Raw genomic sequence first — 15,232 nt, forward strand, 5'->3', positions numbered from 1 at the left:
CTTTCTCCCTCCACAGGCTCTGCAGAACATTGCTGCTATCAGCCTGGCCATCAACTACCCAAACAAGGCAACCCGCCTCTGGAATGTCGAGTGTTAGAGCTTGGTGTGGCGTGCATGGAACTAGCTAACCTGTCCGCAAGAACTTTAGAACGGACATTGAAACTCATTCAGGAAAACGCCTGTGGCGTCCGTGCCCAGCTGCCCTTGAGCTCCCACTTCCACTCCGAGTAGAATGCCAAACAGCCACGCGTCCGAGACCTTGCCGCGTCACGAGCTGGCACCGCGCGTGAGCAGCAGGGCGCAGAGCTGTTCAGGAGGGCCGACTGTTCCGAGACCCGCCTTCTTCAGGCTCTGTGCCTTTGGAAGCCACAGCCCGGCAAGACCTGAAAGGCTTCTCCTCGGCAAGGGTTCTGTCTCGCGGAGCTGGAGCGGCCGCACTTGCCCCTCCCATGAAGACAGAGCCTGCCCAGAGCTGCCGTCCTCGGCAGGGCCTCCCGCAGCAGCGGCCTGGCCTGGGAGCTCTTCTTCTGCTCTTGCTTCTTGGGACTGGGCAGTCCAAACCAAAGCCGGTGGGAGCTTGTCCTGGCCACGTGGCCGTCCCACAGAAGCCCTCGGTGAGCACAAGTGCCCTTGGTCACAGCCGGCGGGCCGCCCACGGGCATCGCTTTTGCTCTGGTTCCCAGCACATCTGCGTTTAGTTGTTTTCACATATTTCAGTTTCCACCTGACATTTTTAAAACACAACCACATGGCTCCCTTGGGAGGTCTCAAGGGTGCCCAGTGGAACGGCCATTCGGGGGACACGCTGTTTGTGTGAAAGCTTCTGTACTTAAAGACTTGGAGTGTTATCAGATGAGATATTATTTTAGAAGTTAAAAAAAAAAAAACCCAAAACCAAAAAACAAACAAAAAATATATGATGCTTTTATTTCTTCTCCGTGGTCACGGTAACCCGTCACATCCACCTCTGGACTCCATGCTTGCTTGGCGGTCGTTGGTCTGGCAAAGCGGCAGTAGTTCTAGCCAGTGCTGTTTCCCATTCTCCTTTTTATGATCGCAGTCGTGCCCTGCAGTGCTGGTGATGAATGTGTTTCCAAAGCCATGCTTTGGAGTGTGAGGCCGGGCCGGCACGGGGGCTGTGTGCAAGCCTCAGCGGGACTCGCAGGCGCGAAGAGCGCCTCGGGCAGCTGCCATTCCAGTATGGCATCTGGGCCCACGGAAGGCTCCTTGCAGCTAGGGCCAAGCTGAGCAGGTCAGCCCCGCCATGTGACTGTTCCCTGCAGGGGTCTGGGTTGGAAGGGCCCAAGACTGTGGGTCCCAGGAGGGTCTTCCTGCAGAAGCACTTCTGCCTTCCGGGTCAGGAGGCCGAGGGGCGGCAGCGTCCTGCAGCCCTAGAGTGTGGTCCCCAGTCAAGCCCCCAGGCTGCACGTGGAGCCCTCCTGTGAGGCACCATTCAACGGGGACGGGGCTGGGTGAGGAACTTGGTGACCTAAGGCCCGTTGCCCTGACCTCAGCAAGGTCCGAGACCCCGGCCCGTGTGGTGTCAGGATGCACTCAGGCAGGCATTGTGGTTTGGTAGAAACGCGTTCTCTTCCACTCTGCCTGCACCCCCAGAGAAGGCCCCACGTGCATACCACCCAGACCCAGGTGGTTCTCGCAGTGCAGAGGGAGGTCACAGAGCAGGTGTCGGGGCCCGACTCTGACGGGGGGGGGGGGGTCTGAAAGACAAGACCGTGCACTCACCACTTCACCTCGCTGCCATCCACAGCCCTCAGGACCCGGACTGACTGACTCAGGCGGGACGGACAGGCAGGGCAGGGTCACACCTAGGGGCAGTCACCACCAACTTTGCTGTCTATCGTTGGGTGGCCGAATTGTAAATAAACCTGGCCTCTGCCCACTGTTGTCTGTCCTCGGCCTGGCTGTTCTGGTCTCTCTGACCACTTTGCATAGAGCGAGCCCGGGTTCTGCTTGGCACACAGCTGCTGCCCTCCCCTGCTCGCCCCACCGGCCCGGCCACCCTGCCTCCCACCCACCTCGGGTCCCAGTCGTCACCAAGGAACCGACACCTCCAAGACCAGCCTCCCTTTGATCCTCGGAGGCAGACTTGCCAGGCAGGAGCTAAAACTGGCAAGAATAAAGGTGTCGTGAAAACATGTGCCTGATCCATACAGAGGTTCTGACCCAAACCCCATATATTGTACGAAAGGACACTGCTCCTAATGGGAGGGGTGACTTATTTTCATCATCATTTTTAATTTGCTTTCTTACGGGTTCAGGATTTTGAATTTTTCTTGTTTGAAAGAAAGAATTTTGATTATATCAAGCTGAGTTCAGCCTGTAAAAAGGATGTGAAGTTGTGGGAAAAATATGCAAATGAAGAGAAATACATTGTACAAAGTCTATATAAGAAACGTACCGCTGCGTGTGGGGTTCTTTCTCCCTTCCCTTTTCTTCTGTCTCTCTCGTGAGGCTCGTACTTGGAGCTTCTACCAAGCCCAGAGGGATGGAATCGCCAGAGTCTCGAGGCCTCAGGGTCGGCAGGAACCAGGAGGGTCGCAGCTCAGTGGCCCCTCTGGCTCCAAGGCCCGAGCCTGGGCTGGAGCCGCGCAGGAAGCGGGCGGTCGAGGTTTATGTTCGCCCTGTGTCGCTCGGGCACTGCTGACTGCTGGGAGGTTTGCACCCACACTGCTGTCCCCCAGGTTGGCTCCTCCGGCCGGAATTGCCCCCTGTACCCCGCGCGGTTCACAGGGCGGCGAGTAGCCAGCCGAGCGGAGGGAGGCAGGACTCCGGGCCTCCTCCTGGCCGGCCTCTGTCTAAATGTGGGGCTGCCCTCTGCCGGTCCCTGGGTCTCGGCTTCCTCCTCCTTCAGTCTTGCTGGCGTCTCTGGTTTGCCACTCGCTGCTCCGCCCCCTCTTGGCCTCATTCCTCTGGCTGAGGGCTGGCTTCAGTGAATTAGACATTTCAGCGGGGGCCGGGCTTCACGGACCTTCAAGGGCCATTTGCTCCAGCTGGAAGCATCTGACACGTCTTCCCAGAGCCCCCACATTGCCTTCGAGGAATCGGGACAGCGGCCAGGACCCAGTATCAGCCCTCACCGTCCCTGCGGCCGGAGTGAGGCTCAGCAGAACAGGGTGCCCTGCGCCCACGCGGCCCTCATCTCCTCTCTCTCCTTCCTCACCGTGCCTCCTGCGCTCTGAGAAGTCGGTCCAGAGTCCACCTGAGCCCCGCGCTGCGCGGCGTTAGGACGCGGAGAGCAGGAGCGGAGGTGCTGAAGGTCGTGCTGAAGGTCGTCCGCCCACAGCAACACAGGAGTAAACAGTTGACAGCCACGGACACGATCTGAAGTCGAGCCTTTTAGAACGAGGGAAATAACCGGCCCCGCATTCTCCTGTGATCCAGACCTGGAGGTTACAACAGGTCAGCTCGGGGTCACACAGGAATGGGCAGAGCCAGACCAACTCAGATCTGGTGTCCCGAAGCCACCGCCACAGCACGCACCTGCCCGATCACTCAGCATGCAAGTTCGTACGACAGAGCCACCTGGGTACAAAGCCAGGCTCTCATGCTCAGGCGGGTGGAAATGTGGCCCCGTGCGCCTGTGCACACAGTCACTCACCTGTGGCCCCTCCCGCCCCTTCCCCTTCTCCCCTGACAACAAATCCCCTTTTTTTTGCAGGCTGAGATACTTTAATCTCAGGAAAGGCAGGGCCTTCTGGGGGCTCAGGAGGACAACCAAGTTTGGGAGCTCCCCTCGTCTCCGTCTGCTGGACGCACACCATCCCAAGACCCACTGGTTGGAGCCTGCGTCCTCCAGTTGTGCAGAGTTAAGCTACAGTCTGCTGGGAGGCTTTTGCGGGGGGGTGGGGGTGTGCAGCCCCTGCTGGTTGCCTTTGGCTTTGGAGAGAGCAAGAGGCTTGCCACGCCCACAGCTACCTGGCCGCCTGGGGAGCGCGAGGCTGTTAGAGTGGAAGTCCAAGTCTGACTCCATAATTACATCATTCGGACCCTGAATGAGACCTGGAGCTACCAGTCTCCAGCCTGCATGTGCACGTGCATGTGTGCCCATGCAGGTGCGTGCACGAGTAGGTGTGCACGTGCGTGCGAGTAGGGTGGGGAGAGGGGAATCTAACTCGTCTGCAGCCAGCTGCAACTCAGGCTTTTCAAGTTTGTCAGTCAATGAATTCTCTTTTTAGCCTAAGTGAGTTTGGAGTGGGTGTAACTTGCAGCTGAAGAGGTCCACCTGCTTGCATGCACGTGTGCGTAATTTGTACCCACAGAGAGGTGGGGGGAGGGGTAACTGGTGACGGGCACTAAGGAGGGCGCGGGATGTGATAAGTAAGCCCTGGTGTTCTATGCAGCTCATGAATCACGGAACTACCTCTGAAACTAATGATACACTATATGCTAATTAATTGAATTTAAATAAAATAAGTAAAAAAAAGCTGGTAGAAAGATATATAAAAATAATGACCACTTTTATGGAATATTGGCAAAATCCAAATTTAATACAAAGGGATACTCTCTTATTCTGTTTCAAAGTCCTGAATGTAAAGAAAAGCAGGAGCATGCCAACTTGGATTGTAAGTTTGCAAAGTGTTTTAAAAAATTTAATTTGGGGAGAAGGCAACATGTTTCAGCCAAGAACCCATGATTGAAATTCTCCAGCAAATCCCTCCCAGCTGAAAAAAAATTAATGATTTTTTCAAGGTCTACTTGTGTGGATACAGCAGTTTTGAAGCAGGTCAAGGACCCATTTTTCTTCCCTGAATCTTCATACAAATGGGTTCCCTGGGGTCCCCTCTAAGCAAGAGATGAAGGTTCTTCTCAGTTGATTAAACCAAGTGGAGCTTCATGGGGAAGACGGGGTCACCAGAAAAATGATTTTCAGAAATCTGAATTTATCTACAAATTATTGAGAGCACAGGCACAGTGAATAGATAGACGGTAGCAAAGGTCTCCTGCTGGTCAGAGAGGGGCAGCGTTCAGGGCGGCTCTTTTGTGTACCTGAAACCCATGTGGGCACAGGACAGACACCACTGCGGCTCCCGCGGGAAGTTAGAGCGAGAGCTGCAGCGACCCCAGACACGCCGTCTGTTTTTACCGAAGGAAAGCGGCTGGGCTTGACATGAGAAGCACCTCTGCTTCCAGTGACCAGCCAGGGGCCGAGAGGGGCATTCCGTTTCCAGGCCCCCCACCATTTGCTCACAGGCAGCTGCTAACAACCACCTCACCGAACTCCAGAGACTTCCTCGCTCAGAGCCTGCCTGAGCGACCTTGGGGAGGGAGGGTGATTCATGTGAAAGGTTCATGCAGAGATCTGCCCGCGTGAGATGAGCGAGCTCCAGGTTCCCAGTGCGCTCTGTGCACCTGTCAGCGCGCTAGCTACCTGCGACATGAGCAGTGATCAGAAGGTCCTTCCTCCTGGGCTCAATTTGTCTTCCTTCGGGGCATCCGGTCAGCTGCAATGGAGAACGAGGCTTGGTCTGGTGCCCCGTCTGGTCTCGTGTCACCCTCCGCTCACTCCTTAGATTGGCCAAGATCAGCAGCTCACTGGGAGGCCTTTTGATGAGAGTGGTTGGCCGTCTGGATCTCTTGGGTTCTCGTTAGTTCTCCGCTCTTTGGTGCATCTCGAGTCATCCCGAGTCTGGAAGATGGGGCAGTGGACATTACTAAAAGCTCAGGTCGATTTGGAGTCTGGGGCTCAGGATCATGTTTACCCCATACTGGTTCCTCCCCAGAAGGGCTTCCCAGAGGTCAGAGGGAGTAAGCCCTTGAGACTCACAAACTTGTGTGACTTGGGCTTCCTGCTGACAAGCACAGACTGTACGCTTGGGAAACCCAACTGTCACCCTATGAGGGCACCCAGCAGGGAGGAGGCAGGAGGGGTCAAACGGGTTTCATAAGAAAGCTGTTCTGTGTTCCTTAGGTGCCTTGGCTTATTTTCTCCTTTGCCATCTTTTTCCACGTTTCCCCTTTTCCTTGCCACTTTCCTTTACATTTTTCTCTGTGGTCTTTTAAATGATCTCTTATTGTTAGATATCGTTTATTGTTAAATATTGCAATAAACTACATACAGCATTTCAATATATATTGGATTTGGGGAAGGGGGAGCCAGTGGTATGCAGAAGACAGGCAAATATGTTATTTCTAGTTTTCCCTGTATGTTCTAGTGATTGAGATTAATAAGAAGCTAATGGGAATAAGTATTTAATGGGCAACTTTATTTTTTTATGTTTTTAAAAGGATTTTATTTATTTGAGAGAGAGAGAGCTGTGCAGGGGGGAGAGGCAGAGGGAGAGGGAGAGGGGAAGCAGACTCCCTGCTGAACAGGAAACCAGACACGGGGCTCAATCCCAGGACCTCGGGGTCATGACCTGAGCTGAAGGCAGACGCTTCACTGACTGCGCCCCCCAGGTGCCCCAATGGGAAACTTTGAATGCTAGATGCAGTGGAATTCAAGCTGGAGGATTTGTCTAGGACTCCAATTAAGAGCTCAATTGTCAAGGTCATTTTGCTGTCCTCCAAGATCAAGGACAGGCAGGTTCTCGGCAATGAGCATCCTGGAGTCATTACTCAGCCACGTGGAAATCCCCTGCACCCGCCCTCAGTTACTCCCCTGCTGAACCGACGTCTGTAGCTACCGTGAACCTTCCCCTCTGCGTTCACACTGCTGTCGGCTTCAGGGACATACACAGAACTGTAATAACAAGAGCCACCTCTCATTGCGTGCTTTCTCATCAGCTGCTGCATTAGACATTTCACGTTGTTTTCACGACAGCCGACTGGTGACCACAGTGCAGCATCAGGGGACGCGCTCTGCCTGACCCGCGACCCCAGGGGCACTGGGGGCATTCTAGCTCCAGACGATCTACACACTGCAAATCGGCCTGAGCGTGGCCTCTGCGGTCTGTGTTCTTTGCCCCTGGGTGTGGCTCTTTCTCTGCTGCTTTTGCTTTCCTCTGAACTGCACTATTTTGTGTGGCTTCGGTCCTGTTAATTGACACAAATTCTTTCTGAAAATAAGTGGAATATCAGTCATACTTGTTTCCCAGGTTATTCAATAGTAACAGCCTTTTCCCGGGCCCCCTGGGCCTTCATCTGCTCGCCCTAAGAACAGCTCCGAGAATTTTAAAAACATATTATACTTTCAACAGTTTCAAAGAATTACTTCGGTTTTTTAAAAAACTCAGCTAAAAGTCACACTTTTAATAATCTGTAAAATGATCTATAAACATTGAATGAACAAGGTTTTACAGGATGAAGAACAGTTGGCTTTGTGGTGGGGTTTGCGCGACTATTTACTCGCTGTTGCCCCCGTGTGGCCACTCTCCAGATTGCACGTGGCGGAGGGTGTTTCAACCTATCAAATTCAAGGGAGAATAAGAGAATAGGTTGGTCCCTGGATCCCCTAACTCCTAAAAACCATCAGATAATTTATGAGCCATATTCTAAATCAGAATGTATCTTTTTTTTAAATGATTTTTTATTATATTATGTTAGTCACCATACAGTACGTCCCCGGTTTCCGATGTAAGGCTCAATGATTCATTAGTTGCGTATAACACCCAGTGCACCATGCAATACGTGCCCTCCTTACTACCCATCACCGGCCTATCCCATTCCCCCACCCCCTTCCCCTCTGAAGTCCTCAGTTTGTTTCTCATAGTCCATAGTCTCTCATGTTTCATTCCCCCTTCTGATTACCCCCCCCTTTCTTTATCCCTTTCTTCCCCTACCGATCATCCTAGTTCTTATGTTCCATAGATGAGAGAAATCATATGATAGTTGTCTTTCTCTGCTTGACTTATTTCACTTAGCATTATCTCCTCCAGTGCTGTCCATGTTGTAGCAAATGTTGAGAACTCGTTCTTTCTGATAGCTGAGTAATATTCCATTGTATATATGGACCACAACCTAAATCAGAATATATCTTAACTAGATATTAGTGTTCGGGTCAAGTTGCATGCATTAATTATGTAGAGCTTTTTGTATGTCAATCATGCCTCTATGAAGTGTATTTTTAAAAAATAAAATGGGACAGAATATAGTCACTCAAACCACTGAGCACCTTACCTGTCTCAGTAAATATGTAAATAAACATAATTGTTGTTTAGCCTTAGCTGAGGACAGGGAGCTGGTCCTACGGGTACTTGGCAGGTGGCCTCTGTGGCCAGCTGCCCATCTCCCCGCTGCACCCACACCCAGCTCAGCACATCCTCCGCTATGCTCAAGGGCAGCCCACACAGAGGGACCAGGTCCAGGTGTGGCTCCCTCCTGTCAGGCAAGGCTTGCTTCCGACATGTAGAAAAGGTGGCCACTCATGGACATGTGACATTTTCTTTTGGTTGCTTGCTATCTTCCTCCCCAGCTGGAGCCCAAACCCCAAATTTGACAGTGAACTTTATCCCCTAAGCCCAAAGTCTTAAACGCTAAACCCAAAATCATAAGCCTAAAGCCCTAAACCCTAACTCTTATCATTACCCTCACCCTAAACCCTCACCCTCACCCTGATCCAAAACACAAACTCTGATCTAGAACCCTGACCCAAACTTGAACCTGAACCTGAACCCAAACTTTGTTTATGCATTCCCCATTGATGGACATTAGCATGGTTCCTACCTTTTGATTATTGTGAACATTGTTAGGTTTGAGCGTTAGGGTTAGGGTCTTGGGTTGGGGTCAGGGCCAGGCTTGAGATCAAGTTCAGGTCAGAGTGTGGGTCTGTTTCAGGGTCAGGGCAAGGGTCATGTTCAGTGCCACTGTTTGGGTCAGGGACTGTTGTCCTTCCATATTGTTTCCAATTAAGTGTTCTTTAGCTATTTTTGGAGAAGTTGGGGGATATTGGGCTCCATTCTGCTTGAATTTTCAGAGTTTAATGGACTCAGCTGGACCCAGGGAGGGAGCACGTGCTTCCACTGAACGGTGAGCTCACCCGGTCCTGCACTGCCTCCACCGCCTGCAGAGGGCGCAGGACCCCAGCTCCCACCCGCAGCCGGGCATGCGCAGACGCTGTGACGGAGCCCGGCCTCCTCAGGACCAGCCGTAGAGGGCTTGGGGCAGCGTCCACACTAACAGGAGCCGCAGTGGAGGACGTGGGGCAGCGTCCACGCTGGCAGGAGTCCTCTCTCCTCAGGACCCACTGTGGAGGACGTGGGTCCGGGTCCACACCGACGGACCCGGGTCTCCTCAGGACCCGCCGCGGGAGGAGAAGGTGAGGAGAAGCCGCCTGAGCGGGGACTGCCGAGGGGTCCGTGCTCACAGGAGCCCGCGGAGGCAGGGCGCGCGGTGTAGACGGTGGGGTTTCCGTGGTTTCTGTGCGGTGCCGTGGGGTCCCTGGTGGGGCTGCGCGAGGGGCTGTGGGGTCTCCCCTCTCTGGGCTCGGATCCGCTGGGCTGGTCCGCGGGTCCGTGTTTACGCGCACACGGATCCGGTTCCGGGGGCTCCGCAGGCGTCTGCCATCAGGGAGCCTCCGGCCGCCCACCCGGTGCTCGTGCTCCCCCGGCCTCGGCCCCGCAGGGTCCTCCGGCGTCCACAGCCGGTCCGGGCAGTCGGTTCGGCGTCTGGAGGTTCGGTAGCGACAGCGCGGACTCTGCAGACAGACGGCTGTGGGGAGAGCAGGTGTTCTCACGGCGTCGGTTCTTCCCCGAGCGCAGAGTGTCTTCCGGTCTCCGCGTGCCGCCCTCGATGTCTGTCGTCGGTGTCTCCGGGTGTCCTAGGACAGGGCCGTCCGTCTCCCTCGACGTCTGTCGCCAGTGTCTCCCGGGTGTCCTAGGACAGGGCTGTCCGTCTCCCCAGACATGTGTCGTCGGTGTCTCCTGGGTGTCTGAGAGCAGGGCTGTCCATCTCCCTCGACGTCTGTCGTCGGTGTCTCCCGGGTGTCCGAGGACAGGGCTGTCCTTCTCCCTCGACGTCTGTCGTCAGTGTGTCCCAGGTGTCCACGAGCAGGGCTGTCCGTCTCCCTCGACGTGTGTCGTCAGTGTCTCCCGAGTATCCGAGGGCAGGGCTGTCCATCTCCCTCGACGTCTGTCGTCGGTGTCTCCCGGGTATCCGAGGACAGGGCTGTCCTTCTCCCTTGACGTCTGTCGTCAGTGTGTCCCAGGTGTCCGAGGACAGGGCTGTCTGTCTCCCTTTACGACTGTCATCAGTGTCTCACGCGTGTCCGTCTGTCTTCGGTGTCTCATGGGTGTCCGAGGACAGGAATGTCCGTCTCCCTCAACGTCTGTCGTTGGTGTGTCCGGGTGTCCGAGGACAGGACTGTCTGTCTCCCTCAATGTCTGTCGTCGGTGTCTCCTAGGTGTCTGAGGACAGGACTGTCTGTCTCCCTCTACGGCTGTCATCGGTGTCTCACGGGTGTCCGTCTGTCGTCGGTGTGTCCCGGGTGTCCGAGGGCAGGGCTGTCCGTCTCCCTCAATGTCTGTCGTCGGTGTCGCAGGGGTGTCTGAGGACAGGACCGTATGTCTCCCTCGATGTCTATTGTGGGTGTCTCCCGGGGGTGTCTGAGGACAGGGCTGTCCGTCTCCCTCTACGACTGTCATTGGTGTCTTACAGGTGTCTGTGAGCAGGGCTGTCCGTCTCCCTCGAGGTCTGTCGTCGGTGTCTCACGGGTATCCGAGGACAGGGCTGTCTGTCTCCCTTGACGTCTGTCATCGGTGTATCATTTGTGTCCGAGAGCAGGGCTGTGCCCTTTCTGGTATTTCACGGAGGAGGAGGAGGAAGTTGGGAGGGTTGTTCTGAAGGAAAGTCCCCTGGAGAGAAGCGGGGTTCGGGGTGATGGAGGTTCTCCCCAGCTGAGCTGCAGGGGTGGTGATTTCTGGGAGCAGGTGAAACCGGCGTCTTCCCCTTTGGGGCCTGTGACTGATGAGTCTCTGCTGTGGGGCTTCTAATGTGGGGCCTGTAACTGACACTGAGTGGTCGGCTCCCCGCCCAGTCCCCTTTCTGGCGACCCCAGTCCACTTTACCGAGGTTTCCCTTCATGCATTTTCACAGTTCTAACCATTTTTTGGTGGAGCGTTGTGGAAAATTGGAATTCCAGATCCTGCTGCTTCTCCTGCACCCAAGACACAGGGGCCGCCAATGTCATCCTCCCACGAGTCTCTTGCTAACGTGTGGCCTCCTACCCTGGTGAGTGGCCTCTCTGTGGTGGGTGAACTGGGTCTGGGAGGACTTGGCCTCCATCACGAAGCTTGGTGCCTCTGCTCCTGTGACCTGGTGCTGACGTGGTTGTTCCTAAGAGTACTTGACTGCGGTGATTTCAAAGTGCAGTGAACTTGTCGCAGCAGCACAAATATGCTTTATCTCCACACTCGGACTCCCCAGCTGTCGTTTCTTTACCACACGGGATACTTCAGTGCGTTTTACCCCGAACAGGGACACGCTCCCGCGGATCCACCACATAGCCCTGAACGAGGAAATCATCGTGGTTTCCATATTATAACCCAGACCACAGGCCCCACTTCAATGGTAGCCACCTGCCCCGCTGTCTGAAATGGCCTGCTCCATTCGGATCCAGTTTTCTTCTTCCGGAACTTCTCCCGAGACTTTCCCGTACTTGCACAACTCTGATGGATTTAAGTAGCACAGATGGCTCCAATCTGGGTGGCGTTTTCCAGATGGCTTGTCACTTGGGCTGTTTTCAGTGTCTATCCACGTGGTGACATGCATCAGTCCTTCATTCACTTTTTCACTATGACTAAACATTAATAACATTTACCATTTAAAGGATTTTAGGTACACAATTCTGTGGCCTTAGCCGAGTTCACACGGTTGTACATCATTGCCCAGAACTTCTTCCTTCTCCCCAGGGAGACTCTGTATGCCTGAAACACCGACTCCCAATTCCCCTTTTCCCTTGTCCCCTGCAGCCACATTATACTTTGTGTTTCAGATACTTCATATAAGTGGGATCACTCAGTATCTGTCCTCCTGTGACTGGCTGATTTCTCTCAGCATAATGACTTCCAGGTTCAGTCCATGTTGTAGCCTGTGTCAGAACTCCCTTTGTTTTTAAGGCTGAATCGTGTTCCATTGTGTATATACCACATTTTGTGTATCCATTCATCTGTCAGTGGACACTTGGGTTGCTTCCTCCTTTTGGCTGCTGTGAAAAATGCTGTTCTGAATAAGGGCACATGAATATCTGCTCGTCTCTGCTTTCAATTCTTTTGGGTACATATGCTGAAATGGAATTCTGTGTTAAATGTTTTGAAGAGCCACCATATTGGTTTTCACAGATGCACCATTTTGCTTTATTCCTTTATATGGCACAACAATGTTGCCATTTATGGATCTACCCCATTTTGTGTATCCATGCATTTGTTGATGGACAACTGGGTTGCATCCACCTTTTGGTTATTGTGAAAAACGCTGCTATGAGTATTTGTGTACCTGTTGTCGGTTTTCTTTGAACAACTGTTTTCAATTCTTTGGGAGTATATATCCAGGAGCAGAATGGTTGAACCATATGACAATTCTATTTTTGTCTTTTTGAGGAAATGCAAACTATTTTACACATAGGCTGCACCACCATTGTACATTTCCCAAGCAAGGTTAAAGGTTCCGGTTTTCCAACATCCTTACCAACATTTATTATTTCAGGTTTCTTGATTACACTGATTCTCCTGTGTGTAAAAGCATATGTCACTGTAGTTTAAGTCTGCATTTCATAATGACTAATGATGTTTAATATCTTTTCAAGTGTTATTGATCATTTTTTTGTCTTCTCTGGAGAAAGGTCTATCCAAGTCCCTTGTCCATTTTTAAAATTTTGATGTCCTTTGTTGATGAGTTGTAAAAGCACTTTATATATTCTGGATAACAGACTTTTCCCAGTTAAATAATTTTCAATATTTTCTTCCATTCTGTGGGCTTTTTTATGCACAAGGGTTTCTAATTTCGAGGAAATTAAATTTCTCTATGTTTTCTTTCCTCACTTATGATTTGGTGTCAGATCTAAAAGCATTGCTAAATCCAAGGTCATGAAGATTTATCCCCATTTATTTCTCACTGAGTTTATAATTTTACCTCTTACATTTAAGCCTTTAACTTATTTTGAGTTAATGTTTATCTGTGGTGTGAGGTAAGGGTCCACTTTCATTTCTTGCACATGGATAGCCAATTGTTTAGCACTCTTTGTTGAAAAGACCTTTCTCTCCTCAATGAAATGTTGTCCACCCATATCAAAATTCAATTGGCCATAAATGAAAGGGTTTATCGATTAAATCCTACTGATCTGTATGCATACCTTTATGACAGTATCACAATGTTTTATTTACTGTTACTTTGTATTATGCTTTGAAATTGGGAAGTATGAGCTTCCATCTTTGATTTTCTTTGTCAAGATAGTTTTGGCTATCTCGTGGTCCCTGATTTTCCATATGACCTTAGAATTAGCTTATGTGTTTCCTTCCAGAGGCCTCTGTGAATTTCCCTGGGAACCACATTGAGTCTGCATATTGCATTGTGTACTATCTTTTCCTCACCAGGGGGTGTCTTCACAATTATTTAGGTTTTCTTTAATTTTAATCAGTAGTGTTTTGTAATTTTCAGCGTAAAAGACTTACACCTTAATTACATTTATTCCTAAATATTTTGTCAATGTTTATGGTACCGAAAATGAAATTGTTTCCTTAAACCCCTTTTGGATGATTCATTGCTAGTGTATACAAATAAGAGAGATTTTGTGTATTGGTATTTTGTCCTATAACTTTGCTGAATTAGGTGACTAGCTGTAATCATTTTTCGTTGATTCTTTAGGACGCTTTCTATATAAGATGTTATCATCTCTGGTCTCTGAATAGCCATAGTTCTATTGTTTCCATTCACATGTGGATACCTTTTCTCTTGCCTCATTTTTCTGGGTAGAACTTTCAGTCCATTATTGAGCAATATCTTTGCTGTAGGTATATTGAACAAATTACCTTTTATTCCTACTTTCTTGAGTGTTTAATCATGAACTTATACTGGATTTTGGTTAGAAACTTTTTTTGCATCAATTAATATGATCACAAGTTTTTATGTGAAACACTATTGCAGTGTATAACATTGCTTGGATTCACTATGTTGAATAGCCTTCGAAGTTTTGGTGAAGAGACACTTGTTTATGGTGCACAAGACATTTATGTCCTCTTGGTTTCATATGGCAATTATTCTGATGTGGTTTCATACACCTACTTTACAAAAGATATAGGAATATATTTTGGTGATGATTTAATTGGGGTTAGTGTTAGTGGTTTAAAGAGCATTGGCTGGGACTACAGAAAGGATTATCCAGAGATTGGGCCTAGAAGGATAGGGTTGGACGTATTTTCAGGGTAAGGAACAAAATTAAGGGTAAAAAGTTAAGGTTAAAGTTAGAGTTAAAGAAAAAGGGTTGGGGTTGGAGGTTAGAGGTTAGAGGGTTAGGGTTAGGGTGAGGGTCTCCCTGTCTTCTGCTGCACAGAGACCATTATCCTCCAATAACCAGAGTTATCTTTTCAGAACATAACCTATGAGCCTTTCTGTGGTCTTTTCCCCTCCTGCCTGTCTCTCCAGCCTCACCTCTCCCACCTCACTCCCTACCGTGGTCCACCCAGGTGTGTGGTCATCCCACATGTGCCTCGGGCCTGACTCCAAGCCTTTGCATTCGCTGTGCCCTCTGCCAGGATCACTCTTCTCTCCCCTCAGGGACCAGGGTGACTTTTACTATATGGGGGTCTTTTTTGGGGGGTCAGTAGTGGATGTTCACCAACTGACCTTGGCCTGTCACCAGGCGGTGGTGGTTGACCCGGCCAATGGGATCGAGGCTGTGGGGCACGATGAGAGCCTCCTGAACAGGTACCTGCTGGACCACAAGCCCATTAAGGTGCTGCCCGGGAGAACCTGTGGGACCCGCGGCTGCTGGGCTGCCCGTGCCACCCCCCCCGCCCCAGCCTCCCCGCCACCCCCCCATCATTGAAGAAGCTGAGATTCGGGCCACACCCAAGAATCAGCAGGTCATCCAGAACGCATGAGGGGCTCTCCCCGTCTCCCTCAGGGTGGCCGCTCTGCGCGGAGCCGTCAGAGCGGGTTCCTTCTTCTGTCCCCTCAACTGTGGAGTCCAGCACTGCCCGCTCGGGCACGTCCAGGGCCCCCAGCCACCCCTGCGCCCAGGAGGCCTGCCCGCTGGCACAAGGTCCTCTTCCTGTGGTTGGTGCATTTTGATAATTTCTGGGTCATTTGCAGCTGCGAACGGCTCCAATTTTATGTTGAATGT

The 15,232-nt window shown here is 51.4% G+C and overlaps 1 protein-coding gene across 6 annotated transcripts in view; it reads left to right on the top strand.

The window, feature by feature from the left end:
- Positions 1-2,414, top strand: part of ZZEF1 (zinc finger ZZ-type and EF-hand domain containing 1) — a 99,995-nt gene extending 97,581 nt beyond the window's left edge. For all 6 annotated transcript variants that reach the window (XM_057311389.1, XM_057311387.1, XM_057311390.1 and 3 more), the window contains exon 55: positions 17-2,414. In XM_057311389.1, the coding sequence (XP_057167372.1) occupies positions 17-97 (81 nt within the window). In that variant the 3' untranslated portion in view covers positions 98-2,414. The remainder of the gene's footprint in view (positions 1-16) is intronic.
- Positions 2,415-15,232: the final 12,818 nt, after the last annotated feature.

Source organism: Ursus arctos, unplaced genomic scaffold (genome assembly GCF_023065955.2).
Source record: "Ursus arctos isolate Adak ecotype North America unplaced genomic scaffold, UrsArc2.0 scaffold_14, whole genome shotgun sequence".
NCBI lineage: Eukaryota > Metazoa > Chordata > Mammalia > Carnivora > Ursidae > Ursus > Ursus arctos.